The sequence below is a fragment of the Apaloderma vittatum genome, unplaced genomic scaffold, assembly GCF_000703405.1.
Source record: "Apaloderma vittatum isolate BGI_N311 unplaced genomic scaffold, ASM70340v1 scaffold44259, whole genome shotgun sequence".
Lineage (NCBI taxonomy): Eukaryota > Metazoa > Chordata > Aves > Trogoniformes > Trogonidae > Apaloderma > Apaloderma vittatum.
Genome location: NW_009736682.1, coordinates 24013 through 50878, shown reverse-complemented (window position 1 = coordinate 50878; position 26866 = coordinate 24013). Strand labels below are relative to the sequence as shown.

General features: G+C 41.2%; 1 protein-coding gene across 1 annotated transcript; it reads right to left on the bottom strand.

The window, feature by feature from the left end:
• Positions 1-4916: 4916 nt before the first annotated feature.
• On the bottom strand, positions 4917-20601 carry RBP3 (retinol binding protein 3, interstitial). Its single transcript, XM_009877057.1, has 4 exons — positions 17593-20601; positions 9912-10102; positions 7308-7450; positions 4917-5245 (listed from the first exon to the last, which is right to left on the bottom strand). The coding sequence occupies exons 1-4, from the start codon at positions 20599-20601 to the stop codon at positions 4917-4919; spliced, it is 3672 nt and encodes a 1223-aa protein (XP_009875359.1).
• Between the last annotated feature and the right edge of the window lie 6265 nt (positions 20602-26866).

Sequence of the window (26866 nt, the reverse complement as noted above, 5' to 3'; positions counted from 1 at the left end):
TCCCTACATAAAGTGATTAAACTGGTACATTATGCCTTTGAGTTCAGAAGACATAAACTGAGACTGGAAGTCTGGTTGGATTGTAACACAGCTTTCCAAGGTCAGTGGAGGAAGCTCTTTCACCGGAGTCATTAAAAAACAAAATGAACAAAAGCTTTGAAACATGGAGCACAGGGAACAACCTTGCATTGAGTAGGGGATGATGTGGTTTCCTTCTAATCTTTCCATCTCTATTTTGTGTCCAATAACATATACTGTGCAAGGAATATATTTACAGTGAGGTTTAATGGGCCAAATTTTACTCCATCTGGTTTTATCTGGGTACCAGCCAGTTTACTGTTAAGTCAGTGTCCATAAAGTGTAGTGAAGGACTCCATGGTGTAACTGCATTCATATGTGGTTACAGTTATAGTTCCCATTACTAGTTTAGGCCAGATTATGATCTCATTTATTCCAGTGCAAATCCAGAATAATTCGATGTTGCTACTCCTGATTTACGTCAATTACTTTAAGATCAGCCTGGCCCAGTATAAATAAGACTAAAGATTTTTTGGTACCATTGCTGCAAAATGTTCTCTTTTCTCTTCTGCACTTACTGAATAACGCTGTGTTTTCTTAACAGTTTTATACTTAGAAACCTAGCTTCAGATTTCTTGTACAAAAAGACAAGACTAGCTGTGTAATGCTCCCCAGTATTATGTTGGCGCATCGCTTCAGCATTACCCTGCTCCAAGGGCCTGTTTTTTTTCCAGTGCACTACACCTGATGTATCATTTAGATCAGAATGAAGCAGTACCAAATCTAACTGGTTACATGTTCTAACTGATTTTGTGTTGATTTAAGTGATCTTGAGAAAGTGTAAAAAATCAGCCTCAGATAAACAGCTGCTGAACGTCAAAACCTCTTCCAATGGTGTGTTAGATCTACATCCCTAGAGGTCCTACCAATCACCAAACTTCACTCTGCTTATGGTTCGAGGCTTAAGCAAGCAGCAAGGCTACAGAGAGATCTTTCCTTTGTGTCATGGAGTTGTTTTCTTTGGGGGAAAAAATGAAGAGGGTAAGAACTCTTACCAATTACTTTGTGGGCATATCTCAGCCACAGCAACTTACATACTGTGTTGACAAGCAATATATAAATGCCTTCCGTGTACAGAAAGGCAAGAGAACCAGTTATGAAAAGTGGCAAAGCTGATTCAAAATGCAAAATGAAGAGGAGAGGTTTTTAATAAGCTTTATTTCTGCCACTGTCCTCACCTCTTCCAGCTTCAACGATAATGTGATTTGGTCCTAGCATGTAAAGATTTGGGATTTTCTTCTTGCAACGTGGAAATCACACTGCAGGCAAACGTATGCAGTACTGCCCTTGCTCCTTTGTAGGTGGCTGCTGGCATAAAAATTGAGTCAACAAATTGCGTCTTACACTTTATTGAAGTGCTTTGTGAACTAAGACTTATTTACACACACAAATGACCAATGTGACATCTTGTTGCCTGCTACACCTATGCTGACATCAGAGCAAATCAGCATAGAATCTGACAGAACTAGAACTTGATTTCCTATGGGTAAAATTAGCTCATGTGTAAAGCCCCTTATGCAGGCAAAGGGAATGTCTTTTATGTGTCTCATGTTTAACTGAGTGTCTCATCTAAGCTGGGTTACATAAACCAAGGGGCTTGTCCAAAATTTCTGCAGATTTTATTTCTTTAAATGAAAATACTCATATTAAAGCTGAGTGAACCAAGTATTGCACAGGCAGAAGGAAGCCTAACGATACAAAGAAAAACAATCTTCCTATAATTGAGTCATGCTGGAAGCTTTTTCCCCTTATGTCTACAAGTCTGAACATTTAAACTGGTGCAGATGAAAGGAAATCCTGCTGGAGGAAAAGCACTCCACTAGAGCAGGGGGTTCATGAAGAAATGAAAGGACTTAAGGAATTCATGAAGGACGGCATGCTCTCCCAGTGCAAAACTGTGGTCTTACAGCAGGGATCTGTGTCTTCTCTACAAGCAAAAATGCTTGGAAGAAAAAAAGAAATAAGATTCTGTTTTTTAAAACAGGAGGAGACAATTTTAAGTCAGCTGACTGGTTCTTTTCCTATCTTTGCTAGCAACTGCTGTGTCATTTTGATCAAACTACTGTTTCTCATGACATCTGTTTCTAGATCAGTGAAAAGGGACATAACACGATGCTGTCAAGCTTAGTTGTTCAGGCTGTATTTCTGCAAGTGAACAGAAGAAAACTTCTGTCTAAGTTTCTCATTTAAACAACAAACCATGGATTTTCCATAACTGTCTTGCATTCACAGTTTTGTGATGTTCAAGCCTCTTGATGAAGTGTAATTTTCTACACAATTACTATCTGTAGTTTTGTGAGGTCTGTTGATCTCACTGTGCTGTGGTCATGATTTGGTTTGAGTTTGCAGTTTTGGTGGTCACTAGAAACATCAAAAACACCAGGTGGAGCCAAACCTGGGAGACATATGTACAAAATAGGACATAAAGCTCAGGATCTGTGCCCTCCTTGACACTGTAGAAGGTTGAAGATCCATGCAGAGAGCAGCTGTGGGAAAAAAAGAAAGTTCTTGACTGCATAGATGATAGAAATATGCTTTAGTTCTAACAGCGCAGGTTTAGGTTTCAGGGAAAGTTCTGTAACCTGTCATAACTCCAGACGTTATGGAAATGTTTGGTACTTCTAAACAGGACAGTCTCACTAGGTTCACTGTTACTTGCCTCAGTAAGTCCCGCAGGCCCTCCTTTACATGTATTATTTCCTTTTTGTCAGTTCTGAATTTATCTCCTTTAAAGTGAGACAGGATAGGATGTAGTTAATCTACCCTGCTCGTTATTTCTCCACTCTGAGATGAGAGCTGATTCTTTCAATGTCTTCAAAAAAAAGATGTTTCATGTATCCTACACTGAGCAAAAATTACAATCTAACACAATTTACATGACACAGTGCCCAGGTTCTAAGCTCATGGAGATGGGAATGAATATGACATAGAAGTTGTGAAGGCAGTCAAAAACTATTTTTTAACACACTGGCCTTTGTTAAACCTGGTAGTTTCAATGCCAATTAGACATTAGATGACCTATGGAATAGTAAATAATATTTTGTGAATTAATAATGTTTGTCGAGGTTGCACATTAATTTTCCAATGAAATTGATCACTTCAGTGAACTAACAGCACTATTGACTTCAAATGGACTCACCAGCAAACGCATCTTCATTGTTCATTTTCCCAACTGGATTCCGATTTCTAGACATATTTGTTGTTCATAAGCACGTACCATATTACTACGGGAAGAAATTATTTGCTGTTTGTGGCCATATGATATAGCTTTTTGTCCTTGAATGGATGGCTAAAGTTTTTAAATGTTGAGTTTTAACTACTATTGTTTGTATATGACAGCACAACTGATTGTGTTTAGGAAAACAAAGCAGTATATCTGGACCGTTGAGATATTAAAGCAGCTTAAAAGACATTAGAAGAAATACATTAGTGTTGTTTACTCATTCATTGACTACTCCAGTCTTTTCCATATTAAGAATATTTAATATTCTTCATATACATATCACTTTACACAAAATTCTGTATGAGTTAGAATTCATTTAGGTATTTTCCACAACACTGAGAAGTTCAACAGCTAGCTAGTGCATAAAAATCAGAACACAAAAATGACTCAAAGAATCCAGGTTAGTGATCACACTGAGGGCAGCTGCTAAGAAAAACAAGTAGTAAAAAAGAGGGGAAGTCTATTTGGTTGTTAAAATTATTTTCCTGTAAATACCGAGAGAGATTCTCTGCAGTCAGATATTTAAACTCAATTTATAAAGACAGCAGTAACTTACAAATGAGCAAGCAAACAGCAATGTGGAGCTTCTATAGGCTGACTAAATTTTGGGGGACCAATTTCCTGATTTAATTACCATACAGCTGGCATTTTGTAGAAATGAGAAATTTTCAGATCTACATTAGTTACATGAATTTCTAAATAATTACTAAGACAGATGTTTAGATAAGAATTGTAAGAAAGTCTATGAATGTTGTGCATTGATTAAGCTCATGCCAATAATTCTGTTAGTTTCCCTGGAATACACTATTTAATAAGTAGCTTGTTAGCAGGGTGAAAAGAATATTTCTTTGCTTTCTTTTTGTCTTTGGGGCAGGACCCACAGCAGTTTGTTTTTAGCTTTAAGTCTGAGCCTTTAGCCCCAAGTCTGTTGATTAGAGCACGGGGTGAAAGAGTCAACACACTGCCTTTCTCCTGCTCATTCCCCATCTCCCTGCCAGATACCAGGGGAGAAGCGAACACATACCTAAGAAATACCATGACTCTGGGCAGCCCTGACAGACAGAATGGTTATTTTAGTAACTATAATGGTTATTATCTAAATGATGAAATGGAGAAGAGACTTAATTTAGCTCTTGCAGTTTGGAAAACATTCTCTCTCAACTGCTCTTAATTCTTCTGTAAGATGTATAAGTAGGAATGTACATAATTTTCAAAGGAGCAGAGATGCCTTTTCTAACATTGCATAAATGCTTTGAGGTGGTTCACATGCGTTCAATACTGACAGCTGGGAGTTTCTAAGGGACCAAAGGATATTGTGTTTTGGAGCTAAGTCTTAAAAAGCAGACACTGCAACAACTAACATTTACATTTGACCACAGGAGAGGCATCCAGAAACCCTGGTAGATTATCCAAGTATCTAAGCTATGCCCAGAAAGAGCTGGATTCCACAGAACAGGGTAAAAAATCCAGCATGTTGAAAAGGGAGTCACTTTGAGTTATGTGCAGGGAACCAATCACTGACCACTGAAATGAAGATGCCACTTGGTTTCTAGGGTTTACATTTGGGGAGGTAGCTTTATTTCCCTAAGAAGTAGGAGCATGTTCTCCTGCTGGGCTATCTAGAACTGTGCAGGTGAGCGCTGAGTGTCTCCTTTGCTTTGATGAGTGCTGTTTCAGCTGGTGTTTCCATGTGAGGAGGCACCCCCTTCCCTTCCCAAGAAGTGCTCTCTGCAGAGGTGACTGATCTGGAGGTGGGGATGATTATGTAGAAGTTGGTATCATCTACTTGATATGTCTGTGGGGAGTGGCAGCCACCACTGGTCTGTTCCCCAATGATGAGAGCTCTGCCCAGTCTCTTCATTATGTACACAAATTCTTCAGCAGCCCCAGCCGTCATGGCACTGGTGAGGATAATTAGCCCCTTCTGAGAGCCATACCTCTCCCCTGTCAGATAGGACAAAAAGTATCAGAAATACATCCGTTTTCAGAGATTTATTTGCATAATGGAGCAAGAGAAGCCAAGATAACAGCACACTACCTGCTATTAACAACTAAAGAAATCTGGAAATTTACTTTGTACCTATTGATAGTATTAAGGCACTTTTTACATTAGCCCGGCCTCTACACTGTAAAAAAACTGTCACCCTATGTGGTACTCTTGTGCCATCAGTTTCTGCTTATTAGCTCCAGCAGCTGGAAGGCCAGCTCATAGTTACTACTGCTTCCTGTTCTGTGGCTTTGACTTCTACAGGAGTTCTAGATCCCAACAGAGGACTGGGATATGGAGGTGAGGAAAGCAACTTTTTTCACTGCTCCTGCAGGAATAGTCAAAGCTCAGCCAGCAGTATCTTCAGTTTCACTGTCATCTCTAGGAACATGGCTGTCAGTGCTTGGCCTGCAAACTATGCAGGCGGCATTTTATGAAATTATAATTATAGTGATTTCCCACAGGCTTTTTATAGTATATAAATGGAAGCTGTTGCACGGCCTTTGTCCCAAACCCTTCAACAAATGCCCCTTTATTATTAGGACCTGAGCCAAGTTATCTCATTTTCTTACATAAACAGCTGATAGGAGTAGGAGGATTTTGCACCTTATTTTCAATATATCTGTACATGCCAGATACTTTTTGAGAGCTTAGTTCCCTTGAAAAAGTGGCCACCGTGTCATAACTGGGACATGGTAACTTGAAAACTTCTCTAAACTGCTCTAAAAATGTCATTCTTTAAGTAAGTTACAGTATAACATATAATTCCCATACTAAACTGTGAGAGGGGGGTCAATAGCATGGTAATTAATTTTCACACCATCTTTGCTCTTCTCATTTCACTATAGATGTAATATCCATTAGAAGACCCATTTCACAGTAGATACATATAATACAGGACCAGATCCAGCTCCTTTGAAGTTAATATGAGTCTGCCTGTTCTCTTTGATGGGAACTGGAATGTGTCCATAGTAATCATATCCCTCTGACTGCCTGGGAAAATAGATGGACCCTGCAGCCTGTGACAAAGTTTAACCATTTCAGCACGCTCCAAGCCAATAATTGCAGATGCCATTGTGACACCTTTTTTGGTACCATCTTAGCTTTGAAGGGGAAAAGAATTAAACTTGATATTTAAGGCTTTTTAGCTCTCTAAATGGCACTTTATGAGCACTGAAGAGCTCTGTTTCTGCATGTGGCACCATTCTTTCAGCTTTCATGAACTGGGGGGCAGGGTGTGTGGGTTGTGTATGACACATAGCTAAATGCTCCAAACTCATTCAAATGTGCAAAATTTAGTACTTTTCTTTCTCTCTTGCATTCTCTGGACAAACTGGACTATTGTGGGGGTTTTCATCAACTGAAATAGTGGATTATGCAGGTAGGAAGCGAGGAATCATAGAATCATAGATTCACAGAATCACAGGTTGGAAGGGACCTGGGAGATCATCTAATCCAACCTCCCTGCCACGGGCAGGGATACCTCTCAACTAGGTCAGGCTGCTCAAGGCCTCATCCAACCTGGCCTTGAACATGTCAAGGGAGGGGGCATCCACAACCGCTCTGGGCACTTTATTCCAGAGTCTTGCCACCTTTGTACTGAAGAACTTCTTCCTAAGATCCAACGAAGATCCAGAGGAACTACATATAAAACTATATGTCAGTATTGGGAGAGATGTTACTAGAAATCTAGGCAGCACAGAATTTCTTTTTAATTTTGGCAATTTTTAAAAGCAACAGGTGACAACTGTTACACACAATATTCAGATAAACTTCTGGGAACCAGTTTATAAACTTCTGTACCTAACATACCCCAGTCCTATGAGCGATAAACAGTTATTTAGAGATGCCATTGAGGCTGAAATGCACATTTTTGGTTTTACGTTCCTCACACAGCTTGAGCTAATCGTGGCAGGTACTTTCAACAAATGAATTATGGTGTCTAATGGATCACTTTAAAATACACAAGGAGAGACATCTGAGATGACAAGCTACTCTAAAAAGGAATTGTCATTTTACCTTTGAGCTGTTGCTGGGTCCATACTTCCTTTACTGAGTTACTGGGTCTGTCATAAACTTTGTCCAAGAGAATTTTGTGTCCTTCATCAAAGAAGTATGAGCATAGGATTTCTACAGAAGTGGTGGAGCCTCCAATATTGTACCTTTTCAAAAATTATAAATATTAAGGAAACAATTGAAAATTTGTGGCAGACAGTATATCTCCCTTCCAAGTATTATTCCATAACATCAGTACTGAAAGGGCCTGTGACTGCATTTTGATGCATTTACATTCATTCTCCCCTACCAGCATTTGCACATTTATTGGAGAAACAAAATTCTGCCTAAGAGTCTTGGATTGTTATTGCCCAACAACTGACCTCAAAAGCAAACATAAAACGAAATGTGTCTATTTTTCTCTTGATTCAACCTGGAAAAAATTCAGAAAGTAAGCAAAGACTCTTAATCTGCAGAGAAACACCAGGTTCTTGTTATTCTTCTACTCTGAATAACCCATGCTGTTACTGACATAGGCAGCATGAGTAAATCTCTGAACCCTAATATATAGAGCCCAATTTAAGCAATATGTATTTGTACAACTGCCATGTTTGTATTTCCTGCTGCACACAATGTTTGGCACTTTGTAAGATCAGTCCATTTGTTTTCGTGCCTAAAGATTGTGTTAGCTGCTTCATTTAGGACAAATGTTTGAAAACCTTGGTTGTGGTTTAATTTCATGCCAGTTTCTGCAGATTAAATTCACTGAAGATCTTGAGTCATTGGAGAACTCCTGCTACGAATATGCAAAATGGAATACCAAATTATTTTTCATCTGTCACTTTTCACTAATAGTAGAGCACATATAGCACTGGAAATGTTTATACTTTGCTCACTAGTAGGAGATAGATATAGTGCTTTCCTGTAGGTGTTGTTAAGGGTGCCTGGCACAGACGTTCCACCAAAAACCTGCTAGAAAATGAGTTTTGTTCAGTCCTGTCCATAGCTAAGATTTTTTTTCACCTCCAGAACAGGATTAGACAATCCAGGAGGCCTCTCTTCTCAAGAATGAATCATAGAATCATAGAATGAAGTTACCTCTTTTTTTTCTGCATTTGGGAGCTGTACACTAGACTCACACTGGGACTGGCTAGAACTGAAATAAACCCCTTCAGTGTGTCGCAGGTAGAGCTGTGCTGCCAGAAGGTCCTGATGCTGCTGCACAGCCCTGGAGGCAGCGAGACCTGGCAGAGCTGAGTTTCCAGCAAAGTGAGTGGCAAGCGGGCAGCCAGAGCAAGGCTGGACACCTCTGCCTAGAACTCTCTCGCAGACAGTGAAACTGCACAAACTTTTGTCAGTAATGACTGAGTAATTCATAGAGTTTTAGCTTAACTTTCAGAGGCAAGCACTTCATTACAGACTTCTTGTGTGACATAAGGGCAGCTGGTTAGTTTATCAGTGTCTCTTCTCGATGCCATGAAGGGAAAAATATGAAGCTTGTGAGTGGCACAGCTGTTCCGCAAAAGGGAACTACGAAGGTGAGAGCCATTATGCGTTATGGCTAATCCCATGCAAAATTGAAATTACCAAAATACGAAGTTCAAGAGTGGCTCAGCTGTTCCAGAGAGGGGGACTTCTAACATGTGAAACATTATTCATTGTTAATCCCATGCAAAATTGAAATTATCAGCCTTGCCATAAAATAGTAAGATTGGTTCAGGGAGAATTTTAAAAGATAAAAGGTTTGGGGTTCTCTGTCATATGCTTTCAGAGACTGGGTCTTCTGCGTGCACTCAAAGGGCTTGAAATTCATTAAATATGAAAAACTCAAAGCAGCCCAAGTAAAGAACTATAATGAGACTGTTTGGTACCTGGGACATTATTTCATCTTTGCTGTTTTATTTCCCCTGGCCCCAATAAGAGTTTTAGCTTGGGAGTGAACTGGGGAAAGACAGAGGGATAGCTGGCAACAAACAGATGCCATCTTCTGGCTCAAAAAGATCTGCAGCATTGTTGACACACGAGTATCTGGCAGAATCCTAAGTTGAGAGCAGGTATGTGATGCTGTAGCTTGCTGCAGCACATTCTAGGAGTGCTGCAGTGCCTTTAAGTCACCTTTGTGCTCTGTGCACCAGGGTCATTCTGTACAGGGCTGATTGTCCAGGACAGTTTACCACTGCAGATATGGCAAATTAGACGTAACACAATCTTACACATGGTCTGGTTTTTTGACTGTTCAATCACCTGTCCACTGCCCACAATAAAGGATTTAATTAAGACATATATACACATATAAATACACATATATACATAATTAATAAAAGGCATACGCAGAATTAGATTAGGAAGAAATCAGGGAAAGAAAACAGATGTGGCATCCAGGATTATGTTCCGCAACATATTCCCTAAATTTGCTTATTTAGTTCTAAACATCTCAAGTGATAATACAATTTATCTTGAGATATACTTTCAGACTGTTATTGTTTTCCTTGGCTGTTTTCCTTTCCTCATTTACTCCCAGCAATGTTAGCCTGTAAACAGGAGAGAAAGCCATGTAAAGCTAATTCATGGTTAAAAATAAAATGCTGTTTTGAAAGAGCTTTGGTTATTTGCCATTCAAAGGTTTACCTCATGTCTATGATTAATGCATCTGTGTGAACAATTTTCTTCCAAACATGCTCTACCAGTAGGTCGGACACCTGGGTTAGAAGTTCACAGTCTCCAAACATATCAAATCTCAGATAGCCGATGTTGTTTTCAAATACATTTGTGTGGAATGAAAATTTAATCAGATCTTCAAATATTTCTGGGGAAGGGATCTGAAAGAGTTTGGAAAAACAAAACAAATAATTTACTGGCACTGACACCTTGGCACAAGATTTAAAAAATATTATGTGGGTCAAGTTTAGTCCAGGTAGGAAATACGTTAGGAATGTGACAAAGTCTGGAGAACATAATGAATGGTATTAAGATTTTTGTATACTGAACACAGGATAACATTGGCTGTTGCCTTGTTTGCCCAGTATAGCGTGCATCAATAACATGCCCCGAGTCTGGTATGTATTTGCTGGGGGTTAGCTTATTTTTCAAAAATACAGGCATTTCCTTGAACCAAAAAGGCTGAGAAGGCTACAAGAACCATCCCCCAGCCCACAGCATAGGCTATTATCCCATGCCTGCTACCCAAGCCTACATATTTCCTTTAGCACTTCTTTCTAAATAAGGCACTTGGGAATTTTATAATCTCTTGATTAGTCTCAGCTGATAAAGAGCTGCTGGCTACAGGTGAGATTGGTCCCATCCCCTCTTAATGAGCCTGTCCCTAGGATAGTGAGGAGTCTGATGTGTTGGGCATGTGCTAGAATTCTCATGAGGTAGATGTGTTAAATCTCTTACATAGTGGCCACGTGCCTGGAGTTTCACGTGTTAGGCTGTGCTTAATTTCATTTTTTTTTTGTTTATGTTATTAAACAGCAGACATATTTTTAACAGCAATGTGTGGCCAATTAATAAAGTTATCCTAGTAACCCCTACGCACATTGAGACATAGCCTGCTCCTGTTGCCAAACTTCTGTTTTCCATGTATGTCTCTGAAAATGGAAGACTCTCTTTCAGCTTAAGGAAATAAGGCTTTGGGATATATATTACTTATGTGATCTTCAACAATTTGGCCTGTTCTCCTCAGGGTTGCTGAATATTTTTATGCTTGCTTTTTAATCAGTTGCCCTCTGCCATAGCTCAGCCCCACATACTCCATTCTTTTACACCCGAAAGGAGTCAGGCGTGTGCTCTCTCAACCTGCAATATGCTGCACAACTGGGGAGGAATCTGGTCTTTCAGCAACTGTAGAGGAGTCAGGAACCCTCCTGCCCTGCATACAGTGCTCTGGCCTGGGGCTGCACTCCTACCAAAAGCAGGTCTGTCATAGCAGAAAGTGGGTTTCCAAAGTCAGTGCAGCTGTATTTGACACAGCTTGAGCACTCTACTTTTACCTGGGGGAAAAATACCCACCATCTCAGACTTCCATCCGCCCTGGGCTGCTTCATCATTCAATGCCTTCTGTATGCCAAAACTGCCAAAAATTCAAATGTTAATTTAATAGCCCTGTTGGCCATCAGTTGTTGATGTGATGGTAAGAGCAAACTCCATGGAGTCCTTTTTTGTACCCTTCTTTCTCACTATACCTTGTGAAAATAACCGTTGTTTCTGGACTGTAAACACATCAGTCCAGCACTAGTTTGTCATTTCCAATCCACTTCCCAGTGACAGCTATGCTACTTGATCTGCCCACTGTACTTTGATTAACAAATCACAGTTTCGAAGAATATATCCAGCATGCATTGCATTGTTCTGACAGAGCTTATATCTAGTTCAGAGGTACCGGTCCCCCCAGGAGAAAAAAGTCATCACTCATTGGTAACATTTACAAATAAAACTGATGTGTTATTCTCAGCCACTTACTAATGATATTTTAGCTGAACAGATTTCTTAGCTCTGTCTCCAACAATAAATGCTAGATGCATACCCATAAGTATGTTGATAAAGAATAACCTCTCTACATCTGATAATTTTTTCTCCCACTTGTTCTTTTACTGGGCTGCATCACATCTTTGTTTACTGAGGACTTCAGCACTTGCTAGCAGTGTTACTAACTCTTGGAAATTCATTACAGATTTCAAAGTGGGGAATTCACACTTAAAGCCTCAGGTTTCATAGGGTAAATTAATATGCAAGGACCTCAGAAACTCATCTTCATGGTTGCAGGTAAAGTTATGACAATACATATATTCTAAAGGATCTTGTACGAGAAGTCAAATGAAAACCACTCAGAAGGTACTTCGGGTGGGGTGAGGAAAGCCTCCTAATTTTTAAGCAAAAGCAGGGAGGAGGCTGGTACTGACAGTAGGGAGCAGAGACCTGGAAAACTGCAGGTTCATGCCACTGGCACATGGGCCATGTGCTGCTTGTCCCTAAGGAGACAAGTCCAGCGTCAGAGAGCAATCGCACTCTCTCCTTTGTAAGGCAGGGCTCTGCAGGTCAAGGACAAGCTGGGACAGGATGCAGCTGAAAGTAAGATCCTGTTGCTCAGTCATGCAATGTTTACATATAAATGACTTGAACTTAAATATAAGCCCTCAGGTGCCTTAGTAAGAACACTATAAGCAATGTGGCTAGACTAAAGGGCCTCCAGACTAACATCACTTCAGCCAAGGAAGAATTGTTTTTCATTAACTATATAGGGTCCCCAGCTCTATTCTGCAGTCTCCTTCCACAAGTGAGTGGCCTAACTCGAGCAAGTGATGTGACACAAAACAGGACCTGCTGCTCTGGGATGCATGCATGGAATTTCATCCCTGTTTCTGCTACTGACATATACCTCAACCATGGGCAAACCTCTTCTCCAACTGTGTCTTTCTTCTCTCTTTTCCACCCTCTCACCTCTCCCCTAAGCTTTTTTGTCTATTTAGATGGAAACTATTTTCATAGCTGGTTTTGTGCTGATCATTGTAATGTCACTCTGACTTCCATTAAGGTTGCTAGTGCTGTCAACAATCAGCTGTTAAACTATTATTATCCAACACCTGTGAGCCATTGCAAGTCCTGAGATTGATTTAAGAATCACGAGATCTTGGGGGCTGGGTGGCAATGTTGCTCCTTTCTTGGAGTAACGTTTGGGTTCTCACAGGCTGGAATGGAACTGTCCATCCTAAGAGGTCCCCCAACTCAGCGAGTGAGCAGGATCAGCTATATCCCCGACAGATGATTCTCACTTGCTCTTAAAAACACCCATATCACTGGGTGATTTCCAGGCAATCCACTGTAGTACGTCACTAGCCTTACTCTGACAAAGATGTTTTTAACATCTAGCGTAAACAGTCTAAGTACACTACTTTCTGTCATTTAAGTGCATTACTTCTTGGCCTATTTATGAACATGAACAAGGGGACAGATTATTCTCTTCATATTTAAAACAGTGTCTTATGCATCTGAAGACTGTTTTCATGTCTCTTTTCAGTTTTTTTCTCTCTGGAATAAACAAATCTTTTAAACTTTGTCAAGATGACTCTTATTCAATCCTCTCCCTACTCCTGTTCCACTTTCTTCCCGATTGAGCCATAGCTTTCCAGAAAAGCATTGCCCAAGACTGTGCAAAGTATGCTCTAGCTGAATTTTCTTTAGAGTTGAATGTATGCGAAGACTTACTGATTATATTCCTCCTTATCCACTCCAGTTTGATGACTTTTACTTTTTTTTACTGCGACAGCTTGACTCTTTTGACTTGTTCAGCTTATGAAGTCTGAAGAACCCATATAGGTTTTTACAGAACTCCCCCTAAACAAACTGTTTTTGTCCCAGAGCTGCGCAGTCTACTGCTATCCCCCTAGAAACTGTGTAAGAACCCTGCATGTGTTCTTATTTAACCTCATCCTGCCTTTCACAGATCATTTCTCCAGTTTTACCAGAACTGTAGCTTTGAATTCTAATCCTGCCCTCCATTGCACCAAGGTAGCTGGGATCAGGGGGTAACCACAAACAAACACTGAAACCCTCTGGGATGGTGCTCTGGAAGGGATTAAAAGAGATTATTTAAAGCTCTCAGTCCCCATTTGAGGGAGTGCAGGGCAGAGCAAGAGGCTGTACTTGCCCCCCACAAAGGGTGGCACTGCACAGCAGTCTCTAAGTCTGCTCTTAACAATGCACAGCCTATAACCTACTCATTGCAAGCCAGTGGGCAGTTATTTCCTAGTCAATGCCCTGGAAGATTACATCTGAAAGGAAAATTTGAAAACACAGCTCATGGCTAAATTCAGATTTTCATCCAAAGCCCATTGAAAATACTTAAAGCCGATGGCCAAGCTTACTGTAGCATTAATGACAATGGAAAAAAAAGAGCACAATTGGTTCTCTTTGGTGGGATTTTAACTGCCAACATAGCTGTCTTGAGCTTGAGTATCAGGATCAGAAGATGAAAGGTACTAGAAAAAGAACAAAAGTGATTAACAAAGTGTCATATTCTTTTCTGCATCAAGTACAAGAAGCAAGCATGAATTACAAAAGGTGAATAGTCAATGAGAGTTAAACACGACTTTTTTTCACTTGCACAAACTTGTACAGTTCCACTGACTTTACTATGGTTATGTTGATATAAACCAGCATTGTATGAGCCACAACAAATTTTTCCCACCTGTCAGCAATAGATGTAGCAGTTTGATTATCTACCTTGATACTTTGAGACTAAGAATTTTGTTTTCATTTATTAACAAAGGAAAATAAGCAAATTATAGTACTTTCTGTCGAAACATCTTCAAATACTGCCTCCTTCAGCAAGGAGGCAATTCTCTGCCATAGATACATATTATTTATCTGGGGAAAGAGGACTTCAAATGCAGGAATAATTTATCCTTATAAAGGATTCCTTTTTGCCTTTTACTCTGATCATCATTTTCAGCAGCTAATCTAAAACATGAATATGAAAATTCTCGTAGGTGTCAAGACTGCATTGAATGTATTTGGGCATTATCAAGGGGCCAGAAGAGTCGCTCGGGAAGACTCTTGTCACTTAAAACTGACTTAACACATTTGCCAAAATCAGGCAGCAGTTCTTCCATAGGTAGTTTACAATATTCAGATATTCATGAACACAAATGTTCCAGTATGTAAAGGAAGACATGACTGGAAGAAGAGAGAGGCAAACAGAAGAATAAGAAGCAGGGATTATTGAACTGTGCATCAGCAAATTCACAGAGCTCTGCCTTACAAGCAAAATGCTATTTTATGAATCACAAAAATAATACAACATTTGCCTCTGGGAAGTCTGACTTTGGAAAGTGGCATTTATGCAGCAAACAACGCAGGCTAGCAGTGACCTTGCTGCTGTCACAGAGGACACATATTCACTACCCTATATTATGCTTCAGCAACTACTCTAGTGTAGCAGATGCAAAGGTCTACATGCATTTCACTTGTCTGTCTCCTATGTCCCATCCCATCCTTTCTGCAGTTATTCATCATCACTTTCATTTAATTGTGTTGGATCTGCTTCACTGTCAAGGTCATTATCAAGAAAATCCCACTGTCAAAGGAAAGCGTGGCTTGGCAGGTAGGTGGCACAAGAGAAAAACTAGCTCTTAGGTTTTTAAGAAGTAAATGTGATAGAGATTAAAAGACCCACTATGCCCATGTACAGGGCTGTAAAAAAATACGAAAATTCACAAATACAATTAGTGTCATTGTGTAAGCTTCACTGTAATCTTAAGGCATTTGCTCTCTGGGGTATTGGTAGTGGGTATTCCTGAAATGTTCCACAGAAAACATCCCTCTTGGCCCTGCAAAAGCAAGGCAGGAGATGAAGGTACTCTTTCAGACCAGTGCTCGATGGACTAGGTGAATTTTCTTTTACCTCTATTACAAGGAAAAGCCTTTACTCCACTGACATCAGTGTCTTTGTTTACTCACCCTCTTTCACCTTAAAATATCTTAACACTGCTCTCTTGTCTCTCTGCCTCCCAGTTTCCTCAAGTACTACGAGGGAACATACACACCTTTGGAAACTATTCTAGCCTCACAGGAGACCCATGCTTCACCTCTGCTATTTATACATACTTCTCCCTGAAAAAATTTCACATTTGTCCTGATTTTCATCCAGATTGATGTGATTTCCTTCTTATGGATGTACCCCTGACCTCTTCCAACCATTTTGCTTGACAAGGTAAACAGAGGCATTAATTAGTATAATGGCATTCCCTCACCAGCTCTATCAGGATCAGAATTTCACAAGATGGCAAAATATCTTTGACAACAAAGATATTTGTCCTGTACATCCTGTTCTTGACATTGAAGATCTGAATCAAAAAGTAAGGTTTTAACAAGTAAAAATAGCCAGTAATATCCTTTAATGGCCTTCAGTGAAGACAGTGACTGATTTGCAAGATAAGCCTACTTCATGGAATGGGGAGAAATTATGATGTATCACTACTGACACGTTCCTAATAATTTAGCAGGGAGCTCTGTCAAAAACATCTTTAGAGTGAAGTTTTCTACACCCAACAAATGTAGGGGGGAAAGAAAGTGATATAATAGAAAACTCCTTTAATTATTTCCCTTTAAGCTTAGAGGCAAAAGTGGGGCCAGCATCTCTACGTTAACAAACTTGAAGATAATGCCCTCCCCTGGCAGTGCTTAGACTTTATCCTTGACCTTAGCGTTGGCGATAATACCACAAAGGTCATGCCCACTTTAAATCATGCATCCCAAAACCTTCAGGGGGTGGAAGCCCACAGATTTCCTCCCCCAGGAAACATTTAATAGTTACCTGACACTTGGTACATTCTGGTTCCTTGCAAAGGCATTCTCTTCAAAAAGTAATTTTATGAGTCCCTGAAGAAAAGAAGTCTCTGATAGCCATGCTAGAGCAGTAGCCAGAAAGGAGCTAACTCCATCCAAGAAAGGGATCAGGTTATCCTAACTCTCCCTTTAATTTGAAGATGGAATTTTAACAAGTGCTCCTGGGAGCTCCCTGCAGCACAACAATGAACAAGAAACATTGCCAAGGCAGACCAGTGAATAAATACCCAGGCTCAGAACAAAGCACAGACTGTTATGCAAACCACACAGCAAGGGCAAAAGTAGATTATTAAAAATCAATTTCTCCCTCGGGTCACCTAACTTCCACCCAGATACTTCTACCAAAGTATTTCTAGGTCACTGGGAAACTGCATGATGCTGAGCATGAGATACAATCAGAACAACTTTCCACTGTCACTACTGAAGGAGTTGCTTGTTATTCTGGTGTAACAGAAATCAGGTACAGAATTTTATACAGAAAAATCCATTAAAAGGTATGAGACTTGTTTTGTGAGGGTATGCATTTACTCTGGTCCAAGCGAACTTTTCTTAAATTACAAATTCGATTTGTAACTAGTGGGTTTCTGCATTAATTTATTAGAGCTTGAAAATCCATGGCACTGAAAGAGAGGAGATCACAGAGGCAACGACTTATCTATCCTCTAACTGTGAAGCCCTGCATGCTTGCTTGTGGCAGATGGCAACTGAAAGAGATTCAAAGCCAGCAGTCGTTGCAGAATGCATGCATCCAGAACTACCATTTACTACCACGGGCTACTACCCTGACTTGCCCCAGTGTCAGAGAGCACTCAGCCTCCAAAACCCACTCAAGCACTGGCTTCTCCTTCTGGGTACAGATAAATCCTGTAGGATATATGATATGGGCTAGAAACAAGATAAGGCATCTAACTTAGTGGTTCCATTCTAGCTGGCATCAGTATAGCTGGCTGCAAGAGAAGTGTACCTGTTTTGGCATGATCCCAGGAATGTTGTCCTTGGCATGTTCAGGGATGTAGAGTAATTTCAGATGCTCATCATGAGAAAGAGCTTGCAAGTTGGCAGTCACCTTCCTGGCCAGCTCCTCTTCTGTATTAATCCTTTTATAACTGTCTTTGTTGATGTTCTTGGTGAGATTGGATGCTATAACAGTCCCAACATCCACAAAGGCATAATTATCTGCCACAAGCTTGCCTACAGTTTGCAGCGTCTGTGGCACCTGGGCACGCAGGTTGGCAATGTGTTGAGCTACAGCCATGGCTTCGCTGGCCTGGACAGTGATGTGTGGCTCCACCCCAGACACACTCCAGACTTTTCCGGTGACAGGGCTGAGCACCACTTGGCTGGGAATGGAGGCATATAGGGAACTGTTACCAACACGGTAAATACCCACTGAGAGGGAGCCACCTACTGTGGGCTCACCAATAACTGTGGCTCGGTGTAGATCCTTCATAGAGCGAGTGAAAGCTTCAGCTGCTGAGCCACTCATATGGCTTGTTAGGATGTAGATGTCCTTGAGGGAGCCATATCTCTTGCCAGCGACTTGGGGGAGCGTCCACACCTCCGTGCTGCGGGAGGTACTGCGATCGAAGACAGTGTAGAGGTGTTGCCGAGGCTCAGGCTCAAAGAAGTAGGAACAAAGTATTGGGATGGCAGTGGAGTAGCCCCCTGTGTTGTACCTCATGTCAATAATCATGGCATCTGTGTCCACCAGTTTGTTCCATACCATCTGCACCAGCTGGGGCCCAATTGCCTTCACTGCTTCTGCTTCAGCCATCATATCAAAGCGAAGGTAGCCCAGGTTGTCTGGCAATACCTCAATTTTGAAAAGTGCCTCAATGATGTAGCTCAGCTCCTCAGGGCTGGGAATCATGCTGGGAACCTGTTCTTCTGGTGTTGGTTCCACATGGCTGTGGAAGACATGAAGCCGATGGTCCCCTGAGGCCTCCTGCAAGTCACTGGTAAGCTGGGAAGCCAATGTCTCAACGTCGACAGCTGACCGATACCCCCCTTGTGCCCGTTTGGTCCTGAGCATAGCACTGGCTTTGCCAGCCACTTCTGGGATGGCATAGTGAGCCTCTAGGAGTTGCCCAGTACCCTCCAAAAGTATTCCCATGTTCTTGTGGAAAGCTAACACCTCTTCAGCCTTCTCCAGTGCATCCTCAGCCAACACTATGGCATCAGGCACAACTCCTCCACCCATCCAGCTTTCGCCATGGTTGTCAATGAAGGTGATAACAGGAACTGTGATAGTAAGGCCACGGGTTATTCCCTGCTCGGGCTGCAGCAGAGGGAAGGTACGGGTGTGCGAGAGGCTTCCTGCTGTGATCTCACCAATCAGCGTGGCACGGCCCAGGGACTGCATGAGGTAAGCAAACTCCTCAGCAGCTGTAGCAGTGTGGTGGCTGGTGAGCAGGTAGATGCCACGTTTTGCCCCGTAGGGCTGGCCCAGCAGTTCTGCCTGGCTGTTGTGCTCCTGTGTGTGGTTGGTGCGTCTGTCATAGGTCGTGAAGAGATGGACAGGACCAGCAGCAGGATCTTGGAAATAAGAGAGTAGCACAGGCACAGCAGAGGAGGAAGGGCCCCCAGGGTTGTAACGTAGATCCATGATTAAGTTCTCTGTATTTTGGAGGGGCTCCCACACTTTGTGGACAATGTAAGGCCCCAGCTTAGCAAGCACAGAGGCATCTGCAAACTCGTCAAAGCGCATGTAGCCAACATTGCCTGGTAACACTGCCACCTTGAAGACAGTATCCACCAAGGCATGGAGCAGTTGCTCGTTGTCTGGTAAGTTGGCTGCCACTGCAATTGGCTTCTCAGCAGTGGGGGCAGCGGTTTCACCTGGCATCATGACTCTGACCAACAGGCGGGGGTCTTCAGACAAGGTCTGCATCTCAGTGTTGAGCTTGGTGGCCAGGTCCTCTGATGACTGCACAGAAGATAAGTCTGAGGTGACAAGGCGCCGCAGTAGTGTGGGCACCCGTTCCACTAAGCTATAATAGTCCTTTAATATGTTTGTGAGGCGGCTTAGGGTGCCAGGAACTGCTCTGCGCACTGCCAGGATGTCCAAGGCTTTCTGTAAGGCTTGCTCTGCCTCAGTAGCCACACACGGCATCACCCCACTCACCTCCCAGCTCTGTCCACCCCCACTCAAGGGGCTCACAGATCGTGACACAGGAATCATCATATAGAAATTGGAGGGGCCAATACGCAGCTTCTGGATATCCAGTGACCCCCCAGCTGTCTTCTCCCCGACAGCGATAGCCCTGTTCATGTGCTTGAGGATGTAAGCCACATCTTCAGCCACTCCTGTGGTGTGGTGGCTGATCAAAACAATCACATCCTTGTCTTTGCTGTACCTCTCTCCCAACACCTTTGGCAGTGTCCATATCTCTGTGGTGGTGTTGGAGGGCCGATTGTACACAGTCTCAACATGCAGCATCTTGTCTGCTTCATGCAAGTAGGAGATGATGAAGGGGAGGCCAGAAATCTGTCCCCCAGTGCTATGACGAAGATCTATAACCAGGGCAGATGTCTCTATCAGCGTCTTCCACACCTTGTCTACGAGAAAGGCTCCAACTTTCTCCACAACTTCTTGTCCTATGATATAATCAATCCTTAGGTAGCCAACATTGCCCTCCAGCTTGTCATACATGACCACATGCTCAATAAGACTCAGGAGTTGTTCACGAGTCGGGGAAGCCTCGGCTTCTTGTTTGGGAGCTGCGTGCGGTGATGGCTCATAGGAAATCACCAGTCTTGGGTCATTCAGAGCACCCTGCACTCCAGCTGTCAAGACACTGGCCAGCATTTTTGGATCTGAGATGTCCAGGATCTCCCCACTCTTGATTGCTTGTTCAATGGCTTCTTGCATTCCCACTAGGTTTTCAGGATAGCAATAGTTATCCAGAAGGACTTTAGCCATGTCCAGCACTAGAGTTGGCTGAAAGATTTCCTCAGCAGATATGCTGCACATGATCAGTGCTGAAAACAGCAAGAAATGCATCCTGCTCATTTTGTCCTTGTATTGGAATAGAAAAGAAAGAAAGAAGTTAGAAGCTCTTATCGATCAAGGCGAACGTAGTTCTCCAATGACTCTCCGTTTGTGAATCACACTGAAATCCTTGTGTTGAATCCAGGTGCACTGAACAGATACAAATCTTTTATCTGCATTAAACCCTTAATCTCATTAAAATAGGGTGCATCATCCCAAGTGCACCAATAGAGGAAGTTCAGCTCCTCATCACTTCACAGCCCTCTTATGAAACAGTAATAAACTTCAATCATCAAGGAAAATCTTTCTGGCAGTTTTTTATTTCTAAAAGGTAATGCATTGCCTCTTATAAACTGATCCTAGCTTATCCTGACAGTGGATTGCTTAAATGCAAAACTTTGATTTTAACCACAATTAGAACAACAGTCACCCAGTCTTTCACCATTATTTATGAAAAGCTTATACCGGGAGATTCCTCAGTGACTTAGCTGTATCAATATTTAATATCTTTTTCAAAAGTTGTTGACAATACATTGTCTTTAGTGTTTTTCAGTCTGAGCTGTAAAGCACTGTTCTTACATTCTATGACTAAGGGCTCCAAATAAGGAACTCCAGACATTTAGAACAGCTCATAAAATCCAAGGTAATGACAGGCTGTTAATTTCCATGCTGAGAATTGCCAGCATTTTAAACAGGGCTTTGAAATACATTTGCCTCAACATAATACAGCTAAATCTGAGGTGACTTTAATCTTCATAATTTGCACTCAATTAGGATTTACTTGTAATACCATTGAGTAACATATGGTCATGTCTGATGACAGCTCCCAGCCAATAGACTTTAGGCTCAACATACCAAAATAGAATGTGGAGGGGGGTTGTTTTCTTCTGCTCACAATGTATTTGAGACCCTATTGTATTAAGAGTTTGAAAGAGGATCAGAATATGCGGGATGCAGCTGCAGGCTGTACCCATGCAAGTTGTCAACATTCAGAGCTCCGGTATGACATGCCAAAGACATACAAGAACAGATTCTCGGCTTTAAGTCTGAAATGTGTGTTGCTACCTGAGCCATTCTGCTTGCTGAAGGTAGCTGCAAGAATAGGCTAGGGAATCTGGGAAGAGCACATTTTTGTGTTGCTTTCAAACTGTCACTTGTTGCTACATAGGAACAATACATGCAGAGGGAAGAGCCTATAGATATTCTACCCTGGCTGGTACACTCTGTAATGTCATGTGTGAGTGTCACGAGTGAAGCCTGCCACTCACATGGGCAAAGTTTAGTGCAGTCCTCCTTCTGGATTGTTTAGTCGCAGTGAGAAGCGAGCTCTGTGAAGTTCTGTCCTTTAGCATGCATACATGTAAATCCATCAAAGGGAACAATTAAATTGTTCTAAGAGTCCATTAGAGAAAGGACTGCTCTCTGGCAAAAGCTGTAAAACTTGATGTTATAACCACAGGTATCTCTGGTAACCAGGCTGTGCTATCATTTGTAAAAAAAAAATAGTTTAAAAAATGTTGCCACTTCCCTTGTCAGAGGAGAGGCGTTAAGATACAGTTGAAACTGTTGTTGATAATGTTTAAATAAGTAATTGAGCTTCAAGTGTGCCAGGGCAACGTGCTGGAGGCCTCATTAGTAGAGAAGCAGTGTGATCCAGATCTGTTGTATCTTCTTAATTTGGGGGGGCTATTCTGTATCGTGACAATGTGTGACACCCATCAGAGACCGAACTCCAGGGCATTATCATCCGATTGAACCACTCTTCTTGCTCTCTTCCTGCAAAGAATAACCCAGCCCTCTAGGGCAAAGGTAACTGGAACAAAAACTCTCCAGCATAACCACATAGTGTCCAGAAATTGATTTCTGAGACACAGAATTTACTGCCAGAGATGCAATAATGCCTTGTGTGGCCAATACCATGGACAGAACCCTGAGCAAATTGATTTCTATTGCTTTTCTGACCCGTAGTGCCTCTGTCTGTCTAGCTTGTAAAGTTTTTGGGGCAAGGAGTCTCTTTTGCTACATCAATGCCTACCATATACCCTAGCTGTACTCCCAACCTCTGTCTGTAAATGCCATTACCACAGAAGTAATTGCACATGCCATAGTGTATGTTAAAACAATCAGTTTAATAGACATTGTACTTTATAAATCCCTAACATAATTCTTAAGCACCATGTCCTCTGCACACTGACTATAGCAGCGGACATCCAAAATTAAAACACTATGAGCAGTGATTGTATAATTAATACATATAACCAAGAGAGGGATAATGCATAATCTTAACTCTGACCCACTTTGGAGTACTTAACATTTTAATGTTACTTCCAATTTTTGTGCGCTCTAACACCTTTCAATTCTCTTGAAAGGGAAGATGTAGACTGACTAATTTAGTTATGATGGAAACAAAGCGTAACAATAAAGAAAACATATGTATGAACTAAAACAATGAAATAAAAATGTGTAAACATGGAAGGGTCAGATATTTTGCCTGCTGGGCTAGGGGGTTGGGTTGTTCAATGGGTCCCCTTTTTTGTTGCTTCTCTCTTTCTTCCTTTTACTCCTGCTGAGTGCTGGATGAAAGCATGCCCAGGAGCCAAGGAGAAGGGTTACAAAACGGATCCATTGTGACAGGAATTTGGAAAAAAAGTACAATAATCCATTTCCCTAAGAATATGTCAGGATGGATCTCTATTTCTGTCCGTCTGTACAGTAGCTTTAAGCACGCAGCTTTCTATCCCAGAAAAAAGAATGACATTGCATGTTTATGGGGCATACAAAGTACCTTCTTTTTTAATCCTTCAGTACATAGTACATAAGGACACTTATATTTATGTGAAACTACTACTAAGTATGGGATAGTGGTGGAGATAAGGTTAAATTATTTATCATAAAATTAGAGAAATTAGTGTATTCTGGATTTCTCAAAAGTAATTTCATTCTGCTGTTTCAATTACAGCAAATCTTAAAACCATACATTTTTTTTAGAAGGGCCTTCTTTTTCACTGTATTCTTCTCTGCCACTTTTTGCTTTTACAATAGAAGCTAATATAATTTGAAATAACAAAGCATTACTCCCATTGTCTCAATTTCAACTTGCTGTGCAAAGGGTGTTATAGGGTGTTGTAGATATTATATCTGAGGTCTAAACAGTCACCTCATCTTACTCTGAATGAAACAGACATAGATGAATTGTGATGAAGATCATACTCAGAAAAAAGACAGGAACAGACACTGAGCATTTGTAATCAGCGTAAGTGCTGGATAATTAACTTCCATATCTAAATAGGTTCTATATCGCCACTTCTAATCTTATCGTATGATAATTTTTTCCTAGCATTTAAGGAAGTATTTCCACAGATTCACAACATTCTTCTCCAGTGAGGCCTTATCTAGAAGTAAAAAAAACCATGAACACGGGCCCTTTCCTGCCTGTGATTGTTGTAAAACCGTGAGATTAGAAGAACGTTTTTTCTCTGTTTTTCTAACATTTATTGTGCATTGTACCATGTTCTAAAGATTTTCATATCAGAAGGACTGGAAAATGTAGCTAAGGATTTTATGAAGGTAGGGTTTTGAGAAATACATAGAGGATTGTGCTTAGTTTTACCCAGTAAAAGTCAAGATACAGCAACACTCCACAGCTCAGTTTATTCTTCAAGTTCAGATACGTATTATTCCTCATGCACTTTATCAGTAGCACACAGAAACAAAACTAGCTTCACAATGTAAATGTAAAATAAATGCTTTTCCCAACACACATGACTTAAAAAGCTAGGACAGTGGAAAAAAGTACTTTTCCATACTGCATCTGTTCATTGCTATATTTCTCTTGCCCTAAATTCAGTATGACATGTACCACTCACTGCTACCTTGGTAATTATTTATAGATAGTGTTAGCAGGTAAGAATCCTTTCTTGTGTGGTGTGGATTCTTCATGCTTTGCATAATGACTGTTTATTTTTTCATTTCTTGATACACAGAGCTTCAGTTTTTATAAAACATGCTGTTTAATGCAAGTCTGTTCATTGAACCTGGATCCAAAATCTAACTCTACCATCAATTCTAATCTCTAATATAACACAAGCCAAATTCCTATTTTGATTTTAGTTTTGAGCTGAACTCAATAGCTCAGACCTAGCTCTAGCTTTTATAACTCATAAAACTTTATGATCCTTTAAAAGCTGCCCACAAGTATTTCATTTTCTGACTTCCTGTGGGTTTGAACTTCCCACATACTTCGAGAAGAGGTATTTTCGTTTATCTATTCCAGATTAGTTTGCATACATGGTCTGCATCACTCAGATCACATTAAAAAGCTCTCACAAGAGCAAGATTAAATGTTTTTCTGTACAGTTACTCTGTATATTTTGTTCCAATTCTCCCTGGTTTTCATTTGTGGCTGAACTCACCATTCTGTCTTCAGGCCCATACAGACGTTTGGTCAGTGACAAAACGCAGTAGCAGGAGGCCCATCTGAAGGTGGCAGCAATTTTTTCACTGGCAGAAATGCCAGAGCAAAAAGGTGAAATTTGGAAATAAACTACTTTTGGTTTTAGCTTTCTAATTAGCCTTCTAATACAGCTATATTTTAAATTACATATAGTAATTAGAATTAATGTAAAGGTGGTACTGGGTTCCTAAATCTTGAGAGGCAGGGTTTATTAGCTCAAGCACAGAACTATGGTAATGAAATATTTAATGATTCCAGAACTTTGATAAGTATTTCTAGACAAACCTTCACTGCTTTTTATATATGTGCAAGTCTGGGTCAGTGCTACCTCATGGCTGTCTGCGAGGCATGACTGGATCGCATAGGTATGGTCTAAGACTGTCTTTTCTGTTCTGTTCTTGTACTGTTTGGTAAAAAGGAAACTTTGTCCCTAAGAAGGATTTCTAGGCCTCTTATTAATATAAATACTGAATAATTCAGTCTTAGATTCTTTTATAATTCCCATGTCAAAAGAAGTAATGTTAAGTTTTTATTCCTAAGTGTTTTAGTTCTTATGCTGTACAAATACATACAGATTAAAATTAAATGTGTTGGAAACTTTCTTTCACATTTTAATGCTGAAAGCTTTCAATTTTTTGCAAATAGAAATAGATCTTCAAGTGAGTTCTTTAATGATTATCTTTGTAATAGGAAAAACTTAAATCAAATACGTGTTGAATTCTGATTTTCCTTTAATATTCCTTTTCCCTTCCCTTCTCTTCCCTTTTCTTCCCCTTACCTTCCCTTTCCCTTCCCTTCCCTTCCCTTCCCTTCCCTTCCCTTCCCTTCCCTTTTTTTACAGTAACCACGAAAGAAGAAAAAAAAAAAAGAATGAGAAGACAATTTATATTTTTTATTGAAAGATCAGAGGAAGGCAGTAAATGTATATTCTCAGACAGAAACCTCTTTAATTTCACACAGGAGCAGGTGAAGAGTCATCACAGCTCACAGAGCACAGCTGTGATAAACTCACGTTGACCAGCTCTGCTGAACAGACAAACTGCCACACTCCAGGTGAGCTGATGATTTTGGAGGGCTTCAGGACTACATATTGCAGCTATCCAACTGGAACTTATTCAGGAACATAGGTTTTGAATTCCGGCAAGTAAATTTTTAACAAAAAGAGGAAGCTGATGTGCAGTCTTTGGGGAACTGGTAGATCATGTTTGCATTACATTGTCTGTACCCTCTAGATCCTACATTTCTCATAGATTGACAGGTTTGTTCAGCATGGTGCATTAAGGTTAGCAGACAATAAATAGTGCATATTTAATACTGCAGCAAGAGCCCTCCTATCCCAAGGTTACTATTTGAAACTGAGAACTCCAGTCAGCCATGGCAGCCTTTGTTTAGTGGCCAGACACTGCAAAGGGCTGCCACCAAACCCTCCAAGTTCCTCCAGCGTGTGGCTCTGAGGGCCTCAGGCCTCTGAGGACAGGTCAGACACATCCCGGCGCTCCTGTCCGCCATGCTCACCGAGGACGCAAGTGGCCAGCATGTCCTGGCAGACCAGCTGTTGGAATCTTAAGCTATCTAGTTTGTTGTAAAGAACGAGGTTTCTCCTGTTGCTGGATCAGAAATTTGGGTTGCCGGCCCAGCGCCAAGGCCCAGGCTGCTGGGACGTGTCTCTCTCAGGCTCTCCTGGCGTGCTGGGCCAGCGCCACGGCTTTTGTGAGGGCTCACGGTGAGTCTGCTGGGCTCCGTCCAAACCGTACGCCTCGGTAAGGGGCTGACTCGGGGCATCCCATTTTCCAG